Source organism: Thermobia domestica, chromosome 3, assembly GCF_964235325.1.
Source record: "Thermobia domestica chromosome 3, izTheDome1.hap1.1, whole genome shotgun sequence".
Classification (NCBI taxonomy): domain Eukaryota; kingdom Metazoa; phylum Arthropoda; class Insecta; order Zygentoma; family Lepismatidae; genus Thermobia; species Thermobia domestica.
The window spans coordinates 115,221,794-115,248,349 of NC_137456.1; the positions used below are offsets into that span (position 1 = coordinate 115,221,794).

A 26,556-nucleotide genomic window follows, 5' to 3' on the forward strand; every position below is an offset into this window, starting at 1 on the left:
GAACTATATTCCACATTATAGCTAGGAATTAATATTTTCTTCTAATTAATTTCAGCATTCCAGTTTGTATATCGACAAAATTAACCCAGAATTACGTAAATCAAGAAAATCTGATAATAAAAATTATTAAATAACTTGAGTCAAGTACAGATACAACTTACATCATCATCTTTTTCTTCCGATTCAGTCTTTAAAATTTCAAACTTTTCTGCCACTTTTATTTTCTAGCCACAATGTTACTTTACGAGAGTTTAATTGCAGATTCACAATAAGGGTGTGTACGAGTAAGCCATATGCACATTAACAGAAAAAAACATATAACTTCACATATTTCAAACAAATAAACATGAAAATAGAAAAATGAACAGAATTAAACATGTAATGTGTCAAGCGTATATCAGGACACTACAACACTTAATCTTTCAGTACTAAATCAAATATGAAAAAAAAAATGCTTATCTCATCTATTACAGTTTCTTTCGCTTTGGTAATCAGTGTCGAAACTGGAAATAGTCGATTATCACCACTTCTCGTTTGAATAGAAGGATAAAGATTCAAATGATTCTTTGGACGCGGAATCCATATTCAAAAAGCAATTTCTCGCTCTTACAGTTTCTGCTTTCCTCAATGTGATCAGTGTTGAAACCGGAAGACGTAATTTTTACCAATTGTGGTTTGAACAGGGAGTCAGATAATGAGCAAAGATAAAACTTAAGTCTTTGGACACTGAATCTATATCGAAAACCCACTACTCACTGTCTCTTACATTTTCCGCTCTATGAAATTAATATTGAAATCGGAAGTTAAAGTGTATTTCTATTACTTCCGGTTTTAGTACGGAGACAAGAATGTAAACAGAACCTATACTTAGGACTCTAAATCGATTGCAAGAAACCGCTTCTCATTATTACAGTTCTCACTCTATGACGATTATTGCTAAAATTGGAAATGGTATATTTCCTCCATTTCTAGTTTGAGTTGATTTTGAGTGTAATGCCCCTTCCAACAGCGAGGCTATATGAGACGGGACCTACTAGTTAACGTGGAATCCGAACCACATGAGCTCCCGCCGTGAATGGAACCCGGGTCTTCCATGCCAAAGGCGCGTACGCAAACCGCTTAGCAACGAAGGAGCTCAGACTTCCAGTTTGAATACAGGAACTACGGAAGGAGGTGGAACCAATTCTTGGGACGCTGAATCCATTGGAAAGATCAGTTTCTCGGTATTTTACAGCTTTAGCAGTTCATAATATTTTCCATACTTATGCAAGCATAGTTTGCCAGGGTTCAAATTTGAGTTTAAATTCATGTTATATATAGCCTATGTAAGGAAATCCTGACTGACTGTTGTTAACTGTATACTTAACACAGTCGTTAAATTTCTGCCTCAGGCTGTTTAACGATACTTTAATAAAAGAAACACATATTGATTACAGCTTCCTTGGAAAAGTTATATTTAGTTAATAGATTCTTAAATCAATTTACGTTATGATAAAGTAATGCACTGGATATTGTATTCATTAGTGACGTTTTAATATTTGAAACTCTAACAAATCATGCACATATACCCTAGTAACAGTAATTCCAGTAATTAGCTGAAAGCTCAACAAACTTATAAATCTCATGAGTTACAAATATTGTCGGTAGCAACTTTTATTTAAAATAAATTTTCAACTACATTGCAGTACAAAGGATTTATTTTCTTCAATGCTCTATTATACAGTATGTCTGTATTACTTAATAGGCTATAGAACGACATATTGCCCAAAAATACACGTATATGAAAGTTCCAATCCAACAGTTTTACTCCAAATTTTCAAAGCCCTAATTTAAAGTTCAGAGAATATATATACTGATAACGTTACCACTTGTTTAGTTTAAGACTGGACGAAATAATCAGTGTATTTTATAATCACTTTCAGATACAAAACTATTTACCATATTGTTTGCAACGCTACAGTTTATCAGGATTATGATTTCTTCTGATATGAACATTCAAATTACTTGACTGAGTGAAACTTCTCCCACAAGCTTTACAGATGAATGGCCTCTCTCCAGTATGTATACGAACATGGGTTTTAAAATGAGAAAGGAAATTAAAACACCTCTTGCAGTATTGACATTGGTATCTCCTTCCTGAGCTTTGATCGTATATCACTAGATCATTTGAAGATATTCCTGCTTCTATACTGGATCTGCAAATAAAATAGAAAAATTCCTCTATACTTCAACATTTTCTAACACAACAACAATAGATTTATTTTTAGCATATGTGCGCAAATAAATGTGCATATAACCAAATATCAAATAAATTAGTGTTGATCAAAACAAAATACTCCTAAAGATTACGAACATTTGTCTTAAAGATTGAGATACAAATAAATCGGAAACCTTCACATTACAACATAAATAAGACAGGAATACTAGTGAACTATTTTTTATCTCCTTCAGTAAGCATATTATTGCTTCATCCTGTAGGAGATTTTAAATTAAATAGAACGCATCGATGAATAAAATTACAATAATCAAAATAAAACTTCATCTCCTCTTCTATGACTTCAAATGTAATGTGATTGATTCTTGCACAAATCACTAATACTCAAACCATTCCTCACAGTCTGAATATTATCTGGTTATTGGCTTCTGTTATCTTGCTATTACTAACCAATTGTAATGCTTATTCTTTTTGTAAGTGTTAAGTAATATTTGTCTCAACTTAATTTTTAAAAGGCGTATGATTACTTACTTTCTTCACTATGATCAAACATGTCTCTTAAAGAAAAAATGAAACCAACTTCTCACTTTTCACGTTTTATGTTCAATAACTTTTCACTACAAATTCGAAATAACCACACCATAAAAATATTATACCAATGAGAACAAAATTAAATTTTTATTTAACGTACATGATTTACAAACAAATAAATTTCTTCTATATTTATACTTTCTCAAAGTTTGGATTACAGTATTTTTCCTATTCACAACGTACTACTAAATAAAGTGTAAAGATTAAATGTATTTCTTTTTAATCCGTAATGTAAATAAATACATTTTAAAAATTTCAAATAACCCTCTCTACAAAACAACAAAAAATGTTAAATTTTTAACAAACTATACGGATAGTTATCAAAACAATGGAAATACCCATGTACTGTAATTCGTGATATCAATGAGTACCATTACATTGAGCATTCATGCACTGCGACTCTTTGTTCGGTGGCGGTAATGAGTAGTACGCTTGGAGATGTAGCACGGAATCGTTTGTGTAATAGGCCAGATGTCGGTAGTGCAAAATGAAAGTCTTTCGTATTTTCAAATATGGTAAATTATATGAGGAGCATACCGAAATGTATTTTTTTAACAGAGAAAGTGTATTATAATACAAAGTGAAAAAACACATTACCGTAACAAAAGACTATATTTCCTGAAGAGCGAGACCCTAGGAAAAATGGCGCATGCACAGAATGCGGAAAAGTAGAGATAAGCAGCAGACTGGTGTGCCCAAGCTCAGTCGAGTGCAAATCAGTATGGCAGAAAGATATGCGCTGGATACGTGGTCACTAACGTTACCATGCACTATGAGCAGGCGCGTGGGAGTTTTTCAGATATTCACCGACACCTACAGAGCGTCTATGGAAACAACGTCCCGTCCCGTCAAATGGTTGCGCACTGTTGTGCAACGTTCAATGAAAGAAGGCAGTGTGGAAGATGAAGAGCGATCCAAGCGCCTCTCCACATCCACGACTGCAACAAACGTCGACAATGTACAGAAAATGGTGTTAATCAATAGGCGTGTAACTCTGTTTGATGCTGTATCCACTTTGGGTATTGGATGTGCTCAAGCACACCACATGATTCACGACTTGCTGGAGTATCAAAAGATGTCGACAAGATGGGTGTCGAGAGACCTCACCTCTGATCACAAGACTGCACAAGTGGCAAATAGCCTTGAACAGTTGATGCAGTACAAATACGACAGCATTGACTTCCTGGTCAGGACCACCACAGCCGATGAGAACTTCGTGCACAACTTTATTTCAGTGACCAAGGCCGTTTCAATGACATGGAAACACTCGCTCATCTGTCACGAAACATTTCAAAGTGTCGCAGTTTGCAAGAAAGATTAAACTGACTGTGTTCTGGGACGCGAAGAGTGTCATACTGCTTGATTTCCTCAGTGCAGAGATCGCCAATACAGCACGCTATTGCCGCACACCATGAAACTGAAGTGGTATTTGATACAAGAAACCAGAGCTTTCGAGTAGAGAGGATTTGCTTCAAGAAAGGGTAATCTTATATTCCTTCAATAATACAATTTAAAAAAACAACAGCATAGCACTTGTTTGTTTAGACAGTTCCGCATGTACATTCTCAGGGAATGCGTATACAACCACAGTTTCGCATAAAATCAATATAAACAGATTTGCCTTAGCTGCGACCTCGACATTTCAATCTAACTGCTGCTCAAGAGAACGATGTAAACTGAGCCCTTCTCAATATCATCAGCAATTTATTTCCAATAAACAGCCACACTGCAACATACTCCCGTAAATCCAGAATGCAACTTCTTACCGTGAAACATGGGAGATACTTCGTTGCTCCTTGAAATTTCACCGTACTTCTTTGGTCCTTTTATTACTCTCAAATAACGCAATACTGCCAGTGATTGTGGACAATTTAGGTGACTAGGTACATCCTATTGTACAGACGTATACTTAGGTATAGATCTTGTTTACTGAAAACCCCACTGTCTTCCAAGATGACAATGATCCAATATAAACAAAGACATTTCAAACATTATTTGAGGAATATAAGGGTGAAGTTCAACACTTTTCCTGGCCTGCTCAATCTCCCGATTACTGTTATCTATAGTCAGTACAGATTTCCTACTCCATCAGTGCTGACGCAACTGAAAGCAGCATGGATACTCCCTATTCCTGGAAACTGGCTTTCCATTATGTTCTCGGAAATGATACACAAATAGCATATCTCAGTTCCTCGATAAATATAAACTGGAAGAGTGGTGGCAGTGGTAGAATGTTCACTCTGGTGTGTGGGATCTCGTTTCAATCCCAGTTTCGTCAAGTGGTTTTTGTGGTAGATAAACATTGTGTGTGTGAGTTTTCTCGCTGTTTTCTCGTTTCCTTTCACTTTCTTAATTCTACCATTTTGTTTATTACTATCTCCCTTAGCCTCGAAGTCTAATCGTGGCATGTGAAACTAAAAGAAATACAAACTATACTATAGGTTAGAAGTGCCTGCATTAATTAGATAAGTTGTATTTTGCTGGAATTGGCGTTATCTTGATCATCTGCGTACTTTCCGGGGAAGATGAAACTTTAAGTAAATTTCATATTTAAAGGTTGCTCGAACAAATTTATTAAATACAATATTTAACAATTATAAACAGCTTCTTGTAATTTCTATTGCCAATTACATGGCAGAAACATTTTCTTAAAAATTCTTAAAAATTATAAAACAATCTTACCTGTAAAAAGTCTGCAATAGTCTGTAATTCCTCATTTATATAGTACTATTATAGAGACCATTCATTAAGTGTTCCCATTTGCACAGAAGTCCTTTGAACCAGGATAACTACGAGGCCCTTATAGCCCCACTAGAATAGTAAGCGAAAATCATTCTTGCTATTTGATGTGTAAGATTTTGTTCTTGCATATTGTTTATTTGTTCACAAAACAATATTTATAGCTAAGTTTTCATAAAGGACAAACTGTTTATTAACTTGCAAAAATTCCTAAATTTAAATTTACAAAATCACTTCCTCAAATGCGTCTAACCTGCATCCCAGAGACTAAATCCGGACCAGAAACTAACGGTCTGTGATCCGAGAAACTCTACAGTTGAGTATTTTTCAGTGTTTATAAAAATAACATTGAGTTATACATTACAACTGAAAAGCTCTGATTTGAAATAAAAGCTTGTTCTATTACATATAAAACAAGGTAACATTTATTACCACAGACTGGATCATGTACGAGGATTCCAAAAGTAAGGTCTCCAGAGAACGCAGATAAACTGTTTATATGGCTGTTCGCAACACTGTTATGTTTGTTGTTTTCCCCACTCCCAAGTATGCCTGCGCGCACCTCGCTGGAACGCTCAGTCGTGGCTTGCACCCATTTGAAATGGAGCTCCCGCTTGGCGCTGCCGCCAAGTGTGAAGTTCGAGCAATTATTCTATTGCTGATCGCAAAAGGCGTTTAACCGACTGAAATTCATCGCCAAGTGACGGAAGTGTATCGCGATCGGTGCATGGATGTCAAAAACGTCCGTAATTAAATAGGAAGTTTGTAGCTAGAAGTGACGAAGAAAGGAGCAGGAGATGGTAAATTTCCGACAAAACAATCGCGAAGGTTGAGCAAAACAGTGACTAGCACCTGTTTCCTAAGTTGCAACAACACTTTGCCGGAATGTGCTTCAGCAATGACAAGATGAAAGATAAGGCTCAATGCTTCCTCAAAATAGATGGCGGCGAGCTGGTATGACATGGGTATGCAAAAACTGACACAGCACCTACAAAAGTGCATCGACCGAAATTACGATTAAATAGAACAATAGATAAATGTAGGAGCTTTAAAATAATGTAAACATTATTGAAAATGAACGTTTATTTGTAATTCTAAAAATAATACACTTTACCTTTGGGAATATCCTCGTGCATTATATGTAATTGGTACAGTGCCTTAAAAGTACACCAGATGGGGAATTGAGAACTTCAAAAATCTTACTGTGGCCTGTCGACAGCATTCCAGTAAACTAGTGCAAATTTAACGTTAATATAATATTTATTAACGTTCCAATCACGAATGTTATTGTTTCAAACAACTAAAACTTTACAAACTTAAAAAAAAAAAAACTAAAAATAGTTATCTCTTCTGACATGGTTGTTCTTTGATTTCGAAAGTCTAGTTTCCGAGGTTTGGCAAGTGGTATACACACATATAAGAACATTAACTTCTTTCTTAATTTAAGTAAGGCCTTGTCTAAGATTTCTTCTCTACATAACAAGGAGAATAATTTACATGAGGGATTCATCTTCTAACTTAAAACATACGGAGCAAATACATATATAATTATAACCTATGTTACAACTTTGGCACTACAGGATGTATATAAAATAATATGAAAGTTTTAATTTGTTGTATCTTAGGTAAACAGTGTTCATTCACGTTCATAATGAAGAAGCAAAGTTTAGAGTCGTGTGCATTTGCCTACGCTCCCTACTGATATGTCCGATTTTGCGAAGCTAGATTGAAGCATGTCTTGCTTTCAATTACGGCAGACATACTTACTAAATTATTAGAGCTTGCGTATCAGTTCGACGTGTGCCACACAATAAAAAAATATTGTTTGAATATTTAAAAGAAAAAACAGTAAGTGTTACTTACTCTTTCATTTTATATGTAAATTACTGTATTATTGTGTCAAAGTAAGTTCAGAAACATTACACAGCTTTAAACCCACATATTCTTTTATGTACACTCTGTATTACTGCCTTTATCCGACACATTCATCGGGATTATTTCCCAGTATAATATTCTGTACATTCGTGTCATTATAAATTTATTCTAAAGTTAAAATGAATGATATTCAATTTCTTACATTTCCAAGACTGCTTAGAATGATGGACGTATGAACATTTAGTAGATTAAAGGAGCGGAAAACTTATCTCCATATATACACATGAATATATCTCATGAGGTCATATACGAGTTTAGAAATCCAAAAATCTATCACGACATCTGATACCAAATTTAACTAAACTACAACATATGTACAATAGAATGTCTTTTAAAATCCTCTTCAGAAGCAAAACTTCTACTGCAAATAGTACAATAGAATGGTTTATCGGGAGTATGAACTTTCAGATGATTCGTAAGAATAAACTTTCTGCTGAAATTTCTTCCACATATTTGACATGAGAATGGTTTCTCTCCTGTATGTTGACGCAAATGAATTTTATAAGATGAATGAGAAGAAAAACTTTTTCCACAGGAACGGCATTGGTAACCCACTGGCGAAGCTTGTTCAATGTGATCGGTTGAAACTGCTCCTGCTTCCGTATTTGATCTGTAAATAAAGCAAATATTTTCCTCTATACTTAAAAATAATTTAATGTACCAACACTACTCATATTCTAACATAAACACACAATACAGTATTTTGAATTCTGCATTGTGTTCCATCACAGCCCTCTACAATGCAATTCCAATGTCACAGAACGGAGTTTAAAAGTAATTACTGAAAAAGGCGAAATTACTTATAAGAACTGTTCCTTGCTATATTTATGAGGGGCTTTGGAAAACGTTTGCCACCACCAGACAAAACACTCCGATTTTTCAGCAGCGGTTTCCTCTCATTACTATATCAGAGAATGTTACTGAGAATCAAATTAATGCCGCGAAGCAAAATTTCTTGTTTTTCTTATTTTCTTTTTCCTTCAAGAGATAATTTTATATTTAAAAGTATGCGTGGGCATTCTCACGAAATTCATGGCTGTGTTTGAAGAGAAAAGCGCTATTGTAGTTATAATAGGACATCAAACATGAAGCTCTTCAGCGAATTCTTCCAAGATCAGCTGATAACGAAAGATTTATGGACCCGTCGCTCACCTGATTTGAGTCAATTATTATTATTATTTTAATGTTGTTATCTGAAGAACATGCTGTGTTATAGAAACTCCAGGACGTTCTAAATTTGCGAAACTACATAAGCAGAGCACTTCTGAGTAGAGATGCAAGGGCTCGGAAAAAAACCGGCTTTTTTGGAAAAAAAAACTCGGTTTTTTCTGCTTTGCTTTTTTGCTTGGGAAATTTTGGGCTTTTTTTCAAAATACTGCTTTAAATTGATAAAACAGACTTTGTATCGCTTCTCTATAACACAAAAAATCATTTAATTAGTGGTTGATGCTGATAATAATATAAAACATCGAAAATAAACTATGAATTTCGAAAAAATATTTCAAACAATTTTTCTTCAACATATTTACATTATGAATTCCACAGGAATAACCAATGTATATAATAAGAATTTTTTAACCTCCTATATACAAAAGTAAGCAGAGTTGGCAAGAACCGTGGTTGTTTTTGAAAATGCCAAAAACCCGTTTTTTGGGGATGTTTAAACCAGGCTTTTTTGGTTTAAACCAGGCTTTTTTGACTTAGATTTTTTGCTTTATGTATTTATATTACATATTCACAGAAATAAGTTTGTTTCGCCTTGATGTTATTATGCAACAGCGGGGTTATGCCGGAAGAACTCCCATAAGCTTAAAGAAGTGCGGTCAGTAAATTTCTTAAGTTGAGAATCTCCCGCCCTAGCCATTGGGAAAATCCCGTCATTACTTGAAATGTAAGACAATAACGGGAAAATCCTGTTATTGCTTTGCATGTAAAATTTAAAGGTCAACGTACCATAATCAGTACGCTAAAACTGAGGTATTAAATTACAAATTTAGTACCGGTACGTAGATATCATTGAAAGTCCAATCCAAGCTAATGTTGGAAGCTACGTAGGCAATCGATAAATTTTGCCAATTTCTATCAATATATTTAAGCAATATTGGCTTCTTTATAAAACAACACGCATTTAGGCATGCAGAAATATACAATTTGGTTTGTTTCGTATATCTAGGCTTAACATCCTTACGAAATACCGAGGTTATCAAGGAGAAGACTTTCGCTTAAACTGACATCCGAACCGCTACTTGGGTTACGCATGAAAGAAGGTTTGTGGTTCGACCGAGAATTGAATATGGGACACCTTGATTAAAAGGTGAAAGGGAAATAAAACTATTGCACGTGGTTTGATATCTGGAAACGTTACCATGAAGTTCACACGATTCGCATTTTTCATTCTTTTTATTTTTGTGGTTTAAACCAGTTATTTAAAAAAAAGTTGGTGTAAACCAGCCAACCCTAAAAGTAAACACTTCTTTTTAAAGAATACACAAATAACTAGCAAAATAGTATGTAGTATTTTTACTTCAAAATATTCCATACCCTCTTTTTGAAACAAAATAAAATTAAAAGAAAACATAAGAGAAATACTTAGATTTATATGATAAACTTAAAGGCTGCACATCTAGAGCTTTTGGTTCTGTATATTCTTGAAATTCTACAGTTAAGTTTTATAGAACCACCATCACAGTTTACCCAATCCTCAAGTTTTCTGAATTTTTAACAAGAGGGATTCAACATATCATATCAACGGAACTCCCCCCCCCCAAAAAAAAAAAATACGGAATATATTTAAGTTAAGCTAAATACAACTCCACAACAAACATGACTGAGTGATTAGCTTTTGCGCTTCTATTGGGAAGTCCGGGATTCAACCAGCATTCGACCATTGTGACAAAGCTTTTCTTCATTCCATCTGTGAATGTAGAAATAGTGCGTGTACTGTGAGTTGGGCGACTTCCTTTTTTATTGTTTTTAAATTGTTATTATTACTAATTACCAGCAGTGACGGTTTTGCGAAGGTTAGGGGGGCGGTCTTTCGGACTGAAGCCCGTTCCCCAAAGTTACGGAATGTCTGCAACAAACGAAATATCTATTATTTATGCCTTTACTCATAAACTTTAAGCTCCCGTCAAATAAAAATTACGAATGTTTAAAAAAACTAAACATTAGTAAGAAACCCTTCCCAAAATACTTTTCTAAATCCGCCACTGATTCTCAGTATAAAATGATTTTTAAAGTTGTATCCGGAAGATTATTGCTAAACATATAAACGAAACGAAATATTATGCCTGTACTCATAAACTTCAAGCACTTCCCAAATAAAATTAGGACTTTTTAGGAAACGAAACAATCAGAAAAAACCCTCCTAAAGTACTTTTCTAAATCCGCTACTGATTATTTGTATAAATTGGTATTCAAGGTTGTGTCCGGAAAATTATTGCTAAATCACTTCACAGCTACAGTATAACAGAAATATGGAAGTACGGCTTGACGGGTATATTGAAAAACGTACGCTTTGACGGATAAATAGAAAAACGGGCAAGTTTAACTTTTGCGCTAGAAACTAGAGTACTAAAAGCTCTTAGAAATGAAACACGGATGACAAACTAGAGAAGAAAAAAGATGCCGATAACTCAAAAGTTAAAATAAAGTTAAATAGCCTCTAAAATTACCCTCAAATACTACATTCTTCATGTTAGCTTTAATTCGTAAAACATGTGCTCCATCCATCTTGATGGTGAATTTCAGAGCGAAATATCACATTCAGGTCATGGAATTCTTATCTAACTATAGAATATACTATAAGAAAGCTATTTAGATAGAAAAATCATGAAGTTGAAAAAAGCCAAAATTTCCAAAATTCTCGTTTTTTTCCCAAAAAAAAAAACGGCTTTTTATGTGAAAAAAACCATCGATTCAAAAAAGCCGGCTTTTTTGCATCTCTACTTCTGAGGGTTAGGCCTGTCTGAAATCCTTTTCTAACAAATCAATCCACATGGAGAAGCAGAAGAGACACCGGTTCTAGTACCGAGGCTGTGGGGCGTTTGAGTTGGATTACAGGCGGAAATCTTATTAGCTAATTCTTCGTTATCTTCGAATATTTAGAGTCCACGAGAAACAGATGAAGCTTATCGGCAACAGCCGAGCTAACAACCAGCGAATCCTGAACTTTCCCCGTCCTTCACTCTCTTTCTTTTCTTATAAAATTATGTCATTCAATTCACTTCATGGTTGCAAGAAATTTCGCTGTTCACAACTCAAAAATTCAAAGAGAATACGAGAGATCTTAGTACATGCTCTTCTGAGCCGAATCCCCGAACTTCAAACTGATGGCGTTTGGTTTGAAATAAAGATCCTATTTTTCCTGCCGAGACACCTCTCTTCAATTCTCACCGTACCCTTTAATATATTAGGAGCATCATCCTACTACAGTGAAACTTCTGAAGAACGGACACCAATGGGACATGAAATTTTGTCCGTTATTGAGAGGTGTCCGTTACAGAGAGGTTACAGAAATTTAATTTCTCACAACGGTAATTGTGTGCTGAAATATACAGTGAATACATTGTGTATGAATGTAAGTACAAAATTGAATATGAAAATACTCTATTTAGTACATATTTGAATTACTGGGAGGAATGAAGGAGAAATTCAATTCTGTTAAATAATATTATTGCCGGAGGTGTATTAATATATTCGTATACCGGTACTGCAAAAGATAATGAGTGTATGTTAATTTTTTTTAAGTACATGTCATTACCCTGTAAGCGTTTCTAATTTATTTCAAATTCTCAGAATCTTCTCAAAAGATGCGGCAGAAACCAGCTAATTGACTAAACTCTTTTGTTTAGCGAAAAAGGCATACTTTTTTCTTCTACAAGAGTAATAAAACTCATTAGCAAGTGTCCTCTGAGAATCCTTAGTACGGTTGTGGAAGAAACGTGTGTGTATGTGTGTGCGTTTGTTTATTGGTGCGGTATCTTCGTTGGCGGAATGGATGAAAAGGCATATCGGAGTGCATATGTTTATTGACCCAGCCCCAATCACAAAGAATATCCTCTTAGAGAAAGTGAAAAAGGAAGCCGGGAAAACTCCAACCCAGACTTGTTTCAGTATCACAAGTAAAAGAAAAATGTTGCTTTTCAAAAAAGTGAGAGAGAAAACATTGTTCATTGAAAATGTTATTGTAAAACAAGCAATGTTTGTTTTGTTATCTATGAAATTGTCGGGAAAGATGCAAGGCCCAAAAGCAAAATTTGTTAGGGAAGGGAAGACAGTTCGCTTAGAGTTCTTGAGTGTTATCGCGTATTGAAGGTTTTCTAGGATTTCCACCAGAAAGCAGTTTATTGCGGGCAGAAAAAAAGAATTTCAAGTTCAGCTTGAAGCTGTTCTGTTTGATGGTTCATCAGGTCTAGATTCATGATAGATACGCTTGTAAGAAATAATATATCTCAGAACCGAGAATAATTCCTGTCCGTTATGAAGAGGTTATTGAAACGTCTGGGGCAAAAGGGACTGTCCACGTCCGTATCTGAGTGTCTGTAAAAGGGAGGGTTTTGTTCCATAAAAGAACATATATTTTTGCCGGGACAAAAATGTTTCAGTATTATAGAGGTGTCCGTTAAGAGAGATTTCACTGTACAAGTATTCATGTGATGACTTCAGGAAAACTTTGGGAAAACCCCAGGTTGCTGCTTGTTCATCAGTAACTACCTCTCTGTATGAAGTTATCCGTCAAATTGTAAACAGAAACGACCTAGACACATGGATGAATATTTTATTATTCACTTAACGACCTGAGTCAAGCAAAAAGTTCGCTAATGGGATGATTCTCACCGAGATGCGTTACCCCATCACTATACATACATACATACATACACATACATACATACATACATACATACATACATACATACACACACACACACACACACACACACACACACACACACACACACACACACACACACACACACACACACACACACACACACACACACACACACACACACAAAGCACAAACTTCAACAATCTTCTGTTTCAACATGCTTTAACACCAAAAGAATCGAAAACAAACTCAAGGGGAGATAAGAAATGTGTGTACTAAGTTTTATATTGATAGACGGAACGGACATGTATACAAAACTTAACGTATTGGTATACACGCTTTTCTTTTGCATCTATTCCGTCAATCAATACAAAACTTGGTACACATATTTATTATCCCCTATAGTATTTTACGAAATACGTTCAGATTGTGTGATTTTGCCCGGGGCCACTCCAGAGGGGTCCAAATTTGATGGGAGAGATTTCTCGAGGGAATTTTCCCGACATTCTTCCAATTTGCCCGTTCAAGTACGTTATGAGCCCCAATACATAGCACCTCTGGAAAGCTTGTTTCATGCTAAAGACAATGAACTATAAAAAATGACTTTCCAATTAACATTGTTGATGCTATAGCTATTTCACTGCGAGTCTACGATTTTCTTTATACTAACAGGGTTAACGGGCCCCAGGGGCTTACTCGGTTGTCCATTTCACTTTTTTTTTTTTTTTTGCATGAACATACCTTTGTTATGTTTATCGAATAGGCTAGGTTTCATTCGGATGTCCGGATGACAGGTTCATGTCCATTCCTTGTTAGATGATCGTACTATAGCAATAGACATGGATTACACTTGAATTTTATGAAGTGTGAAGCAGGATTCTTAGAAATTTCGCAAGGTCAAATGGAAGTGTTATATTCACAATTTAAAAACTCAGCATCGGGAATACAACTTATCACAATCTCTTCAGCCTTCCTATTTGGCTCAGGACTTTCACCTGAGGCAAACTTAATATGTTAATCGAAAAACTTTTTTTTTTTTTTTTAAATTAGAATTTTTCTTATCATGTCTGGCCCTAGCACATTCAGCTTTTTTTAAATCTTCTTCGTGCGTCGTTCTCTATGCCAAGACTATCTATTTTTTACGCTGTTCTCCTTCTTGGCATCAAGTCCATTTATTAGAGAAGTCTGAAAACGGGACTGGAATCATTACTGAACTGTACGCTAACTAGTAACGCCTTCCTTTCAGTTGATTCAGGAGGTCTTGTTATTCGTTGGGCTATCGATTTGGCGTATCCTACATTTTTAGCGTCGTTCTATGGATCTCGACATACCATTGAGGTACTCCTCAATCGGAATGATGATCCTTACACAGAATCTGATGTCTAAGATTGCATATCTTGGTGGTTTAACCTAACTGGTTTAAGTCGTCCTGAAATAACTGGGAGAAGTTCACAATCAGTTTGGAGAAAGTCGATCATCAAATTACACCAATCAGTACTACTACAAGAAGCAGACAGAAGAGGACAAGACCAGAGTTCTCGCCTCCTCATTTCAATTTCAGGTGCTTGTCTTACAGGCATTACCATCACACAACCTAGTACTGCACCCTTCAAACGAAAGTTTTCGAATTGTAGTTGCAATTCACCTAGGGGTAGACATCTATGAATCACACAACTGCACTGAATGGTCTATTCGGTCTCTCTTGTATAAGCAACTCCGAGAGACATTTTAACCTGAATGACTATCTGGAGAGTAGTCACATCGGCAGAAGTTGAATCAGCAGGATATAACAGATCTGACGGCAAAAGACCAGATGGAATGACTGGTATCATGGAAGAAGAGGAAAATTCTTCTCTGGGATTTCCTCTGCTCTAGCACTATCATGTCATCTAACTTGCTCTTCCTTTATTACGAGGAGCTATTGCAGCCTGCAGAGAATGCGGAAAAAGAAAAAAAATATCTTCGATAGATACATGTTTCTGAGAGTAGCAACTGAATCGAGCGGCACTTCGAGCCTCGAAAATCTCAATTGCATCAAAGAAGTAGGCTAACGCATTGCACAGGTTACTGGTGACAATCGTGATATTGCTTTTCTTATGCAACATACCAACATAGCAGTTCAGCGAGGCAATGAATCTTCAATTTTAGATAGATTCTCTCCTGGGATACTATTAGAAGCTGTTTTTCTTTTATAACTAACTGTGCAGTCACTTGCTGTTTTCTCATATTTTTGTTTCTGTCTTTTCTACCATTATTGAATTAATTGTAACTTTTCTGCAGAGCTGTTTAAACTTCGAATAAATTCGTGTAGTGTGTACTTATAAAAATTATAACTGTTACATTGTTGTAATTTTATATTTTAATATGTAACAATACAATTTTTAACCATATATATATATATATATATATATATATATATATATATATATATATATATATATATATATATATCTGTATTAATGTCCTATAATAATATACAATATCTCTGAATAAAAACTATAAGATTATTATTATTATTATTAAGTATTATCCCTTTCGGCAAGTCCTGGGACGGAGTTTTTTTTTTTTTTTTTTTTTAATTTTAGATCTGGGCCTGGAAATGTTTATTACATACCCGTTAAGATACTCAGTAATTTACTTATTGGAAAATTGAAGTACATCTTCTATTTTCCACATGGATTCATACTTAAGATATTACAGATATTTCTCCGTTTGAATAGATTCCCTCGCAAACTTGATTTTACGTAATACTTAAAACTCTAAACTGGAAATCACATCATTCCCTTTTCTTAAAAAGAAAAGAACAAATAACATGACTGATTAACTTATTGTTACTTTGATTTGTAATATGAGCAAGCGAATAAGTTGTCCAAGGAATATGAAACATTTGATGCACTATGCAAGCAATTTAAATTGTTCTGTATCATGACACTGTGCTTCGACTTGTAAGTTAGTCAGGAAGCTGGAAATCATTCTAATAATTTTACAGAAGATGGATTACGGAGTGTTCTTTAAAACAATTTTCAGAAGCAAAACTTCTGCTACAAACAGTACAATAAAATGTTTTTTCGGGAGTATGCACTTTTGAATGCTTTATAAGATAATCCTTGCGCCTGAAAGATTTTCCGCAGATTTCACATGAAAAAGGCTTTTCTCCAGAATGAATTCGTATGTGCTCGCGAAGCTTGAAAGGAGTCGCAAACACCTTGAAGCATTCTAAACATTCATAGCACTTGATCCTTCCAAAGTCTTCCAAATTATGGTCACGGACGTGCAATCTGAAAATAAGCAAAAAAGCTTATGTACGTGGTGCATTTCCTCTGCCATTTTTAATTACTGTATCTAAAATGACGGTAAATGTAATCAAGGCAATCAATTAGAATTATCATTTACGCCAATTCCAATCTCTCTTACGCTTTCAAAAAATATACTACAGTAATTTTACACATGAATTTCTAGATTTGCTAAAGAAATTAAAATAAGGATCTGATAGCTAAGTAATGGTAAAATAAGTAAATAAACTCAAGTAAATGTTCTTTATTGATTTCTGACGGGGGGCCGCGGTGGCTCAGTGGTAGAGCGTTCACCTCTGGTGCTAGGGGTCTCGGGTTCAAACCCTGCTCCCGCCAAGTGAACCTTGTGGTGGACAAACACCGTGTGCGTGGGTTTTCTTGGGGTTCTCCCGTTTCCTCCCACTTTCTTCATTCCACCATTTCATTCATTACTCATCATCACCGTCTCCTTTAGCCTAACCGGCATAACCGTGGGACGTAAAACTCAAAAAAAATCAATTTTTTTTTATTTCTGACGTTGCATTAGAATTTTTATCGTTACTGAAAATAAGTATTTTAACCCATAGAGGGTTTGCTTAATTAATCCCCCATTATCGAAGATAAGCATGAGTGGAAATCCCTTTAATACATGACGTGCATACTTCAAAACTAGTTTTTTTTTTTTTTTTACCACAGATGTGATTTTGATACGATTCAAAATCGCTAATTTACTGTAAAACCTTATTATACATTAATTTTTAATAAATTGTACACTTAATGTTACTTTGGATTTTAATAACTTTCAACGTACAAGAAGACGAAAAATAAACCTAAAGTGCAATAACGGTTATAATCATTCAACAAAGCTATTTTTTAAAGAAGCACATAGAAGCATCCCCGAAGAGAACAAATATACAAGGTAAATACTACAAGTTCATTTGTAATATCGTTAATATGCATATTCTATTTAAGTTCTAGGTCCCATGATGGTGCATGCCTTTTCGAACCGAAGACAATTAAATTAGCTTTTGCGATAGCCAACTTAATGCCCTATCGTTTGACCACGGCAGTCGACAACATTGTATTTGAATACCAACATTAAAAATATTTTGCTTATACTATAAAAATATAGTATACTGCCAAATACAGAAGTAGGAGAGGAGAAAATAGAACATGTAAAGGTATCCATGTTTTCCATGTTTTCGATACCTGCATAGTATTATTTGTAATAATATAAAGTGTGAACGTGAAACAAAAAGAAGGATAGGAATGATGAAAGAAACCTTTAGAAGCAATAGAATTTTTGTAGGATCTTGAACAAAGTAGAGGAAACGACTCACGAAATCCTTCCTACTCGCTGGGACATTGGTTAAAAAGGAACTGTATCATGAGGGATATGAGGGATGTACTAGAAGGTATGATGATAGACAAAAGGGAGACAAGGGTCTAAGAAGGCATATATGAGGATTTTAAGACGAACTGAATTCAGATTATGCCAATCATTGTATATTCATAAAAAAAAAAAAAATACATATAACAGTATAGGCCTACTGAGGCGTATAGTTTCTAAATCCGCCATCTCCTTCATAAACGGTTTCGAGATAAACAGGAAAAACTGATAACTCAGAGATTATGTGAGATAAAATTTTCTTTTTATAAATACTTTATTGCTTTCTGGACATTCATTATAACTTCCAAATGACAAAATCACTCTCATTCCATTTCTCGGTTATTGCAGAAATCAGTTTGGAGATGGCGGATTTTGAAAACAACTTTTGGAGATGGAGGACTTTGAAACAAACGTACCTAAGTTTTTTCGGGTTTATTTGCTTCCAAGTCATTACTATTATAATTTCTGATAACTATTTCAGAACAGAACAGTAGATGGAGGTAAACTGAATCTAAACAACAATATTAACTTATTGGGTGACATTATAATGTGCACAATCAAGGAAAAAAATGAAATCTAATCATAGTACGTTAGCTACATTTACGGGTCAAGTTCCGAAGTTCCCAGCCCGTTTAGAAATATCGTCTCCTAACATAACATAAGCTAACTTAACCTCACCTCGCTAACCTAATCTAACCCATTGAGACCTAACCTAACCTAACATAGCCTGACATTATAGGATGGGAACTTCGGAATAAATTCCACCTTTACCAACAAGAAAAAGATTGAAAGTTATCTTTACACTGTTTTCAGATATAGTTCTCATCAGAATCATGTTCGAAACACTGGCATTCAGCCTAATCCTCATCTACACTTTCTTCTGTTGACGCAGTCAGTCTCTTTTCAGGATCAACATAAATGGCTAAGTTTGAATTAGCACGCCAATTCTCTTCGAAGTGTTTCGTTAGGAGTTGAACAACATCTTGCAACTTTTTTTCATTAACGTCGGTCTTCATTTCATAGCATAGAATAGAATAGAATCGAGATGATGGGGTTTACAAACACACTGCTGAGTGGAGATGGCGGCTTTTGAAGAATACCCTGAACTTTAAAGCAGTAATTGAGGGTGGAGGTGGCGACATTTCAAACAACTCTTTTCACCATCATGTAGGGCATGGAAAGAAATACCAGTAAATCTAGTTACCTCATTTTTTTTTGAAAATTGGAGATGGCGGATTTAGAAACTATACGCCTCATATAGTCATTATGAAGGCAGGCCCTGCAATTACAGAATTAACTATGTTTGTATAACGTTAAAGGAAGTTCACTAAAGAATATTATGTTCTAGTAAGAATATATATATATATATATATATATATATTTTTTTTTTTTTTTTGCTGTAACATGGAAGACCCACATGAGCATTGGGGGAAGCCCCCAAGGATCGGTGCCCTTGATCTCCACGTCTATTGAAAACCATCTACATGACTGAAGTTGTGCTCATCTAAGCAGTGTTTCGAAATGAAACCTCTTAAAAATGTCAAATGTTCAATCCTCTGTAAATTTGTTCCTATTTATTTTAAATACGTTATAATATGATTATAGTACCAGACGCTATGGCATTATTTTAATTGGCTACACAAAATAAAAGTTGTTCCCTGTTTCTATCTTCATATGACCATTCGAAAAAAAATCTACAGAGGGTAAAGTAATAAGAATGTGCATTTCATGTACTCTTTTACTTGCGTTATTACTTTTGTAGAAGCCTGGAAAATGTGTGTGTGATATCGTAGCGTCTTTGTTTGTAGTACAGAATAATAAATGCGGTATTGTGTTTTCGTTTAGCATGTAAATTTGAAATAAAATGAAGTTTAAGTTTCATGGCCCTCGGTTATGCTGCTTACCCTAAAGGACACGGGTGATTAATAAAAGTGGATGATTGTTATACTAAATTTTTGTGATCTCTCAATGGGAATCGAACCCAAAACCATATGCACTAAAAGCACACGTGCTGGTCACTATACCAAATTGGGGGCTACGTAGGTTTTAAGTATGTAACAGTCTGACGCAGTGCCTACTGTTGCAAAAAATACTGTTTTTCTTTTTTTTCAATAAACAATGCTGTAATTTTTCATTTCTAAAAATACTTTTTTCCAAGTAAATAATTCGTTTGCTTCTTTTCAGGTAACGCTTAGCCTAAACACTATTTGAAGGTTATTTGGACGAGTGCTAGAAAAGTACGACGTCCTAACTACACGTATATCATTTACAGTACAGTGAAGCCTGTCTATGTTGCTCATCATCGGTTAAATTGAGAAGTTGCCAACTAAATGTGTTTCCAAGCAAAATCTATCACAATACCCTAATTTCACGCAAGTGCTAATTTTTAATAGTCAAATCCCTAATGATGCCTGAATCACTTTTTTTTAATATATTTTTTTAAAAAAAACAAGTTAAACCGTACACTACTTTTATTCGTCATTTAAAAAAAACAAGAAGTAGCAAAAGAATGTTTTTTTGGGGGGCGGGTGGATCCAATGAATGAACTAGCAGATGTGTCCTTTATGAATTCCTCGCCCTAAACGTTGAAACAACAGAACAGAAAAGAGAGCACTGCTCAAGTCCCATATATTCCCTAGTTACTACCTAATTTGCGAAAAGTAAGGTGGAATCTTGCATTTCGGAAGCCCATTAATAAGCCTCGTCATTTCCAATTACTACAAAATGTCGAAGTCCACGTCAATTCTACGGCTGGTTCTTCAGTAATATATATCGGGTATACCAAAAATCCGGGGCCATAGAGCAACTCCGTTACAAGAAAAGATACGAAGAAATAGAAAGAGAGCAATGTTGTTGAAAAAATGTATTTTACAATCTGAAACAGATTCTTTTTCCAATCGCACAAGCCTTTTGACCTCTACATCGGTAAGAGTATCCAAACAATCATGACGTCATAAAATGGGTATCAGATATCTAGTCTTTATAAAAAGGTTTGGAAACAGTTATTACAAGTAGTTTATTTAATAGCATTTCCCACATACTACCTGGTTCACTTTCTAAATTTCCTCATATTCTCATCCATTCCAATTTATCAGAGCACCGTTCATAGGATTTTGGCGGAAATAGTGCAACATCGGAAGGCGTATGCTTACAGAAGAGTACCAACGGCAACTAGATTGACTCTTCCAGCAAATTTCTTCATCACTATGCAGACTAAAAGGATAACATTTTGGATTCGATCGTCACAGACGACGAAACCTTGGCGTTTTACTTTCACACTTGAGACCAAACAACTATTGCATGAGTGGCGGTATTTCTCTTAGCCCAAGCCACGAAAATTCAAACAAACAGTCTACCAGTAAAGTCATGGCAACTTTGTTTTGGGATCGAAAGGAGGCAGGGGCGGATCCAGGACGGACTTCTGGGGGGGCGGTAGGTTGTAATACTGCTACTTAAAACTGCTTTTAAGAGCTCCAAACTCTGGAATGTGTTTAATTTATATATAAAATAAAAAACTTCCCTCTTCTGGGTGGGGGGCGATTGCCCCCCTGGATCCGCCACTGAAAGGAGGTACTGTTGGTCAACTTCATGGCTCCTAGAACCATTGAAGAATCTAAAACGGGCGGTTCAGAGTCGGAGAGGAGGGATGTTGAGCAAGGGCTTAAGCATTCTTCACGACAAAGCTCGCCTTATGTCGCCAGGCAAACCGTTGCTCTTCTGCAACAGTTTGGATGGAACATCATCACCCACCCAGCCTGTAGTAAGGTCTTGAGATCCAATGAGTACCACCTATTTCCTAGGCTGAGAAAACATTTGACTGGAAAGCACTTCAGCACTCACGATGAGGTGCAAACTAAAGTTCAACGCTTTTTCAAACACATGGAGGCGAGCTGGCAAGACATGGGCATGCAAAAACTGCCACAGTACCTATATAAATGAATTGTCCATATTGGCTATTATATAGAAAAACAGATAAATGCACAAGATTAATAATGATGTAAACACCATTGAAAATAAACGTTTGTTTGTATTTCAAAAAATCAGGATGAACTTACAAAAATGTTAATTACTTTTTTTGTAGGTTTTTATAATTTCATTAAAACATTACTTTTCCCTTTGAAGTCTATTATAAAGACAATGGTACAATCCGCGGCAAAAAACCTGCAACATGAGGATGTAAGTTTATTGTGAAACTACGCCTAACAGCACAGGGAATGAACATAACGTCTAAGTGGAACGAATCACGCCAGGATAAACCTCGGCCTCCTCCCGTGCACACTTATTTTGGAGCAAAAGACTTCTTCATTTCACAATAAACTTATATGTTCATGTTGCAGGTTTTTTTGCTGCGGATTGTACAATACATAATAATTTGTTTCAAAGCACAGAACTAGTCCATTAAGCATGAAACAAATAGACCATGATTTGCAAGAAAATCTATCGTCTTACGAAGTATCATGGCTTGTCAACACAATAACAATATTATATCCTAAATACTTTTGTACTTAATAGTGTTGGATTACACATACCAAAATCTTATCAATGATAATTGATTTCAAATCTACGTATGCAAGACCTTTTGTTATTTTGTTTTCTTCCACTAAATAAAATCATAATTCACCTTACATTGTAACTTAATAAACGTTATTCCGAATTTTTTCAAAATATTAGTTTACTAAAATAAACGTTAACTAAAGCAAATTTTTATGAATCCACAGATATACTATAAAGAAAGAGTGATTATATTGACAAAATGATGATCACACTTATTGCAAATATATTTTGAATATATAAGAGAATTAGCTGAAATGCCCATTCTTCTCATAGAGAAAATTGGTTATGGAAAATACTTGAAAGCCCTTCTTCTCTCTTTGAATATCCATTTCAATGAAATTGTAGTTATAAAAATTCATAAGATTTATCATTCCTATCCATCCTACCTCATTTCTTCCCATTATACTGATAAAAGCTAAACTCGGCATCGAGAGTATCACTATTCATCTTAGTTATCCCAACAACTATCTAGTCTACACTAATATAGGTCGTTTTCGATTATTTTTATAATATTTTCCCACCCCCCAGGAGTGTTAGGGGTCTCTTACTTCAAAAGTAATTTCCTCAGATTTTAAGTCATACGTATACCAAGTTTAGATGAAATTGGTGCAGGTGTTTCGGAGTTATCGTTGCACACACACACACACACAAACACTCATAGGAATAGAATCTTTTTAAAAAAGTACATTATTTTCACAATTTATTTATTAAAAGTATAGGAAACAATAAAATTTCGTTTACAACATATTGCTCACTACGTGCTAAACAACAGACATTGCACAGCAAGATAGTATAAAAAAATGAAACAAAATAAATTTCACTTTGGAAATAAGGACAATATACTTACACAATAAATATGTTAGAGACTAGTTAGACAACAGTGCCTCAAATTCCTGTTTAGCATTTACCCAATTATCTGAACCATCGGTGTATATGGCGTAGGAAATACCCATTTGTGCGGAGAAATGTATATGCTACAAATAATGTCAACTTTAAACCCCAAATTTTTTATTACATCCATCCGCAATTTTAAAATTCTGGACAACTACTGTCAACGATAAAGGTGAAGCTTTGAATATTCTCGCACTTTTGGAAAGCTGGGGAAAATTTATCCCCTATGTAAGAAAACTAAATTTCACTTTTGCTTATATTATGATTATTATTATTATTATTATTATTATTATTATTATTATTTAGTTATAAGCTTACTTCCAATACTTAAATTAGGTTAAATGGCAACTTTATATTTCGCTTTGGCTTGGAAAATCGCAAGCATAATTCAAATTCTCATTGGGACTTTCCATTATACATAAATGTAGCAACGAAGATATCCATAAATTTATTTTTAAAAAATCATCTTAACAGAAGATCATCACAAGAGATGTATTGCGCATAATTAGGAATTTACAAATATAGCAAAAAAAAAAAAAAAAAAACTTTATTTAGTTTCTATGAACAAACAAGTGACTCTGTAAATATTTTTCAGATCCAAATCTTCTGCCGCATTCTTTACAACAAAATGGCCTCCGAGGATCATGAACATCTTTTATATGATAAGTCAAATTACTCTTATGTGCGAAAGCTGCTCCACACGTTGGGCAAACAAATGGTTTTTCTCCTGTATGTACTCGCACATGAATTTCATAATGGGAACGAAAACCAAACATTTTGAAGCAGTGTTTGCACCTATATCTATTCAGGGGGGACGGTTCAATGGTTTCAGTTCTTCTTGATGTATTTGACCTGTAAGTAAAGCAAATATTCCTTCTCATACACCAGCGTCCTTAGCATATATTATCTTCTTGTATAACGCACCATATCTAAATATAATATGTTTCATCATGAATGAAAAATTTCACACAAAGCAAAATACAAACTAACTCCATGGGTTTACATAGCATCAAATTCTGAGTAAGGTCAAAAACTCTAAGTAATCTAATATATTGGAAGGACGGTCTTTGCTAAGTTAGTAGAAAGATACTCGTCTGTTTTCCAATATTCGAGATAGAAAGAAACAGTTATCATTAAATGGTTAACATTTGTAACTGTTATATGAGAACCTCGGATTTGATTTCAGACGGCAGCTCATTTTGCAGATTTCCCGTTAGACAGTCGATATTGAAATAAAATGTTAAATTCCAAATACACAATTGTTAGTACGGAATAGTTACTTCTGTCGCTCTCGTCCTACTTAGGACAATTTTTAGTGTAATTTCCTCAAAGTGTTAAAATTTAAATGTGACCGATACATGACAGTACCTTGTAAATAATCTCATTTTTATTAGAACAATGTTAGTGTCTGATGAAGGATATATTAGATATCCGAAACTGTAACACATTATAGTTTAAAATATACAGTGTGTGTCGAAACTTTGGTCAGCGTTTCTTTTGTTACAATATCTAATCCAAAGCCATCGATAGTGTTGTTATAGAACAATGAAAATATCCGATGCTGAATCGTTGTGTTCAGATTTCTTTTCATTGTCTTCTCACATATTACTAGCCTGTGTAGCGTAGAGCAATGGACCGATGGATCGCAACAATTACACCGTAAACTGAAGTTACCATACTTGTCAAAGGTAGGGTAAACAAACTAGAAAAGCTAAAAGGAAGAAAAGAACTATTTCACATTAACATACTGTGCGGAACATAAATAAATAAACATAACGTTGAGGGAAGAAACGGAATAGAACTATCATCCTACTTACCTACCAAATAAACAACCGCTTCATCTGCCAGCTATACACGCTCATATTTGCATACATATTTCTTAGATATCAATTACGAACGGGTACTGATAATTATGTTGTAGCAAAGAATTTCTATCGCAAAAACCAGCAATACGGGCAGAGAGATGCGATAATAGTGGATCATTTGTATTAAATGTTTTTATTAGTAACAATAAAACAAGAATACTTCTTACTAATTTTTTTTAGCAACAAACATATCCAAGATGTTTATACAATAACGACATAACTAATGTATTGACGCATATTGTTTTATTCATATTTGGAAGAGAATTTTATTAAAACTCACAAAGATTTACTGACAAAGAGTTCAAATTTTAAGAAACAAAGTACGCCAATATTTGCCATTTTAAGTTTTCACGACGAGAATTCAATATTTCTTCCTCTAATTCTCAACCATTGATCGTTTCGCTGATTTTATTGGCAGCCTCCTAAAGTCAGTATCAAAGATTAAAAACTGGGTAGTACTGGTATTTATATGTGATCGTCATGTTTGCTGGTCTCTGGTTGGCTGGGCTTGTCTACCAACCACAGTTAAATATTAGGTATATCATCTGATTGGTGTTGGTATTTTGTCCTCAAAAGGTAATCGAGATGCAGTTTAGCTGATATCCCGTTTCTCTATTAGGTTGTTGCAATGATTTCTGATTTCAATAGCTATTTTAATTATTCTTTCACGGTAGTTGCTGCAGTTATGGAGTACTTCTGTATTGTCGATGTATTTGGTATCCATGTTGGATGGATGTTCAGCCACAGCGAATTTTTTAATTTCTTATATCTTTAAGTACGAAAAATGTTAATTTATCATGGATTGTATGGCCCTTCCTGTTTGTCCAAAATATACACTGCCAAATAAACAACTGATTTTAAAGGCTTAGGCACCTCGAGAGTTCTCCGTTCTGCATTTTATTAATGGGCTTATAAACGGTTTAATGTTGTATTTCTTCAATAAAATTTCCCAATTCTGTTACTCGTACTTTGAACATATGGTATGACTGTTACTTTTTCCTTCGTCTTTCTCCAGTCCCAGGCTGTCGTCCTGTCCCTTCTCGTTCTGTGCTGATTTTCGAATATGCTTTTAATTGTCCTATTGATTTATGTTGCATCTTGCTTGAACAAGCTAATTTACCAATTGGTGTGTCTTTTATTCGAGATGCTAACTGCTCTATGGCTAAGCGTAGATACCACTACCTGCCTGTGAGCTAGGTGAGGATGTGAAAGGTATAAATCTGTGTGCGTTAGTTTTTTGTATACTCGATGTCCTATTCTGTCATTCTTCAATT

The 26,556-nt window shown here is 34.8% G+C and overlaps 2 protein-coding genes across 20 annotated transcripts in view; both read right to left on the reverse strand.

Annotated features, from left to right (window-relative positions):
• Positions 1–26,556, reverse strand: part of LOC145680673 (uncharacterized) — a 613,323-nt gene that overhangs the window by 226,514 nt on the left and 360,253 nt on the right. The gene's annotated exons all lie outside the window — the stretch shown is intronic.
• LOC145681319 (uncharacterized) overlaps positions 309–26,556 on the reverse strand; it is a 47,738-nt gene continuing 21,490 nt past the window's right edge. The window contains exons 4-6 of the mRNA XM_081752979.1: positions 14,721–14,917; positions 7,788–8,090; positions 309–2,195 (exon numbers count right to left, since the gene is read on the reverse strand). Of these exons, the coding sequence (XP_081609105.1) occupies positions 1,955–2,195; positions 7,788–8,090; positions 14,721–14,917 (741 nt within the window). The 3' untranslated portion in view covers positions 309–1,954. The remainder of the gene's footprint in view (positions 2,196–7,787; positions 8,091–14,720; positions 14,918–26,556) is intronic.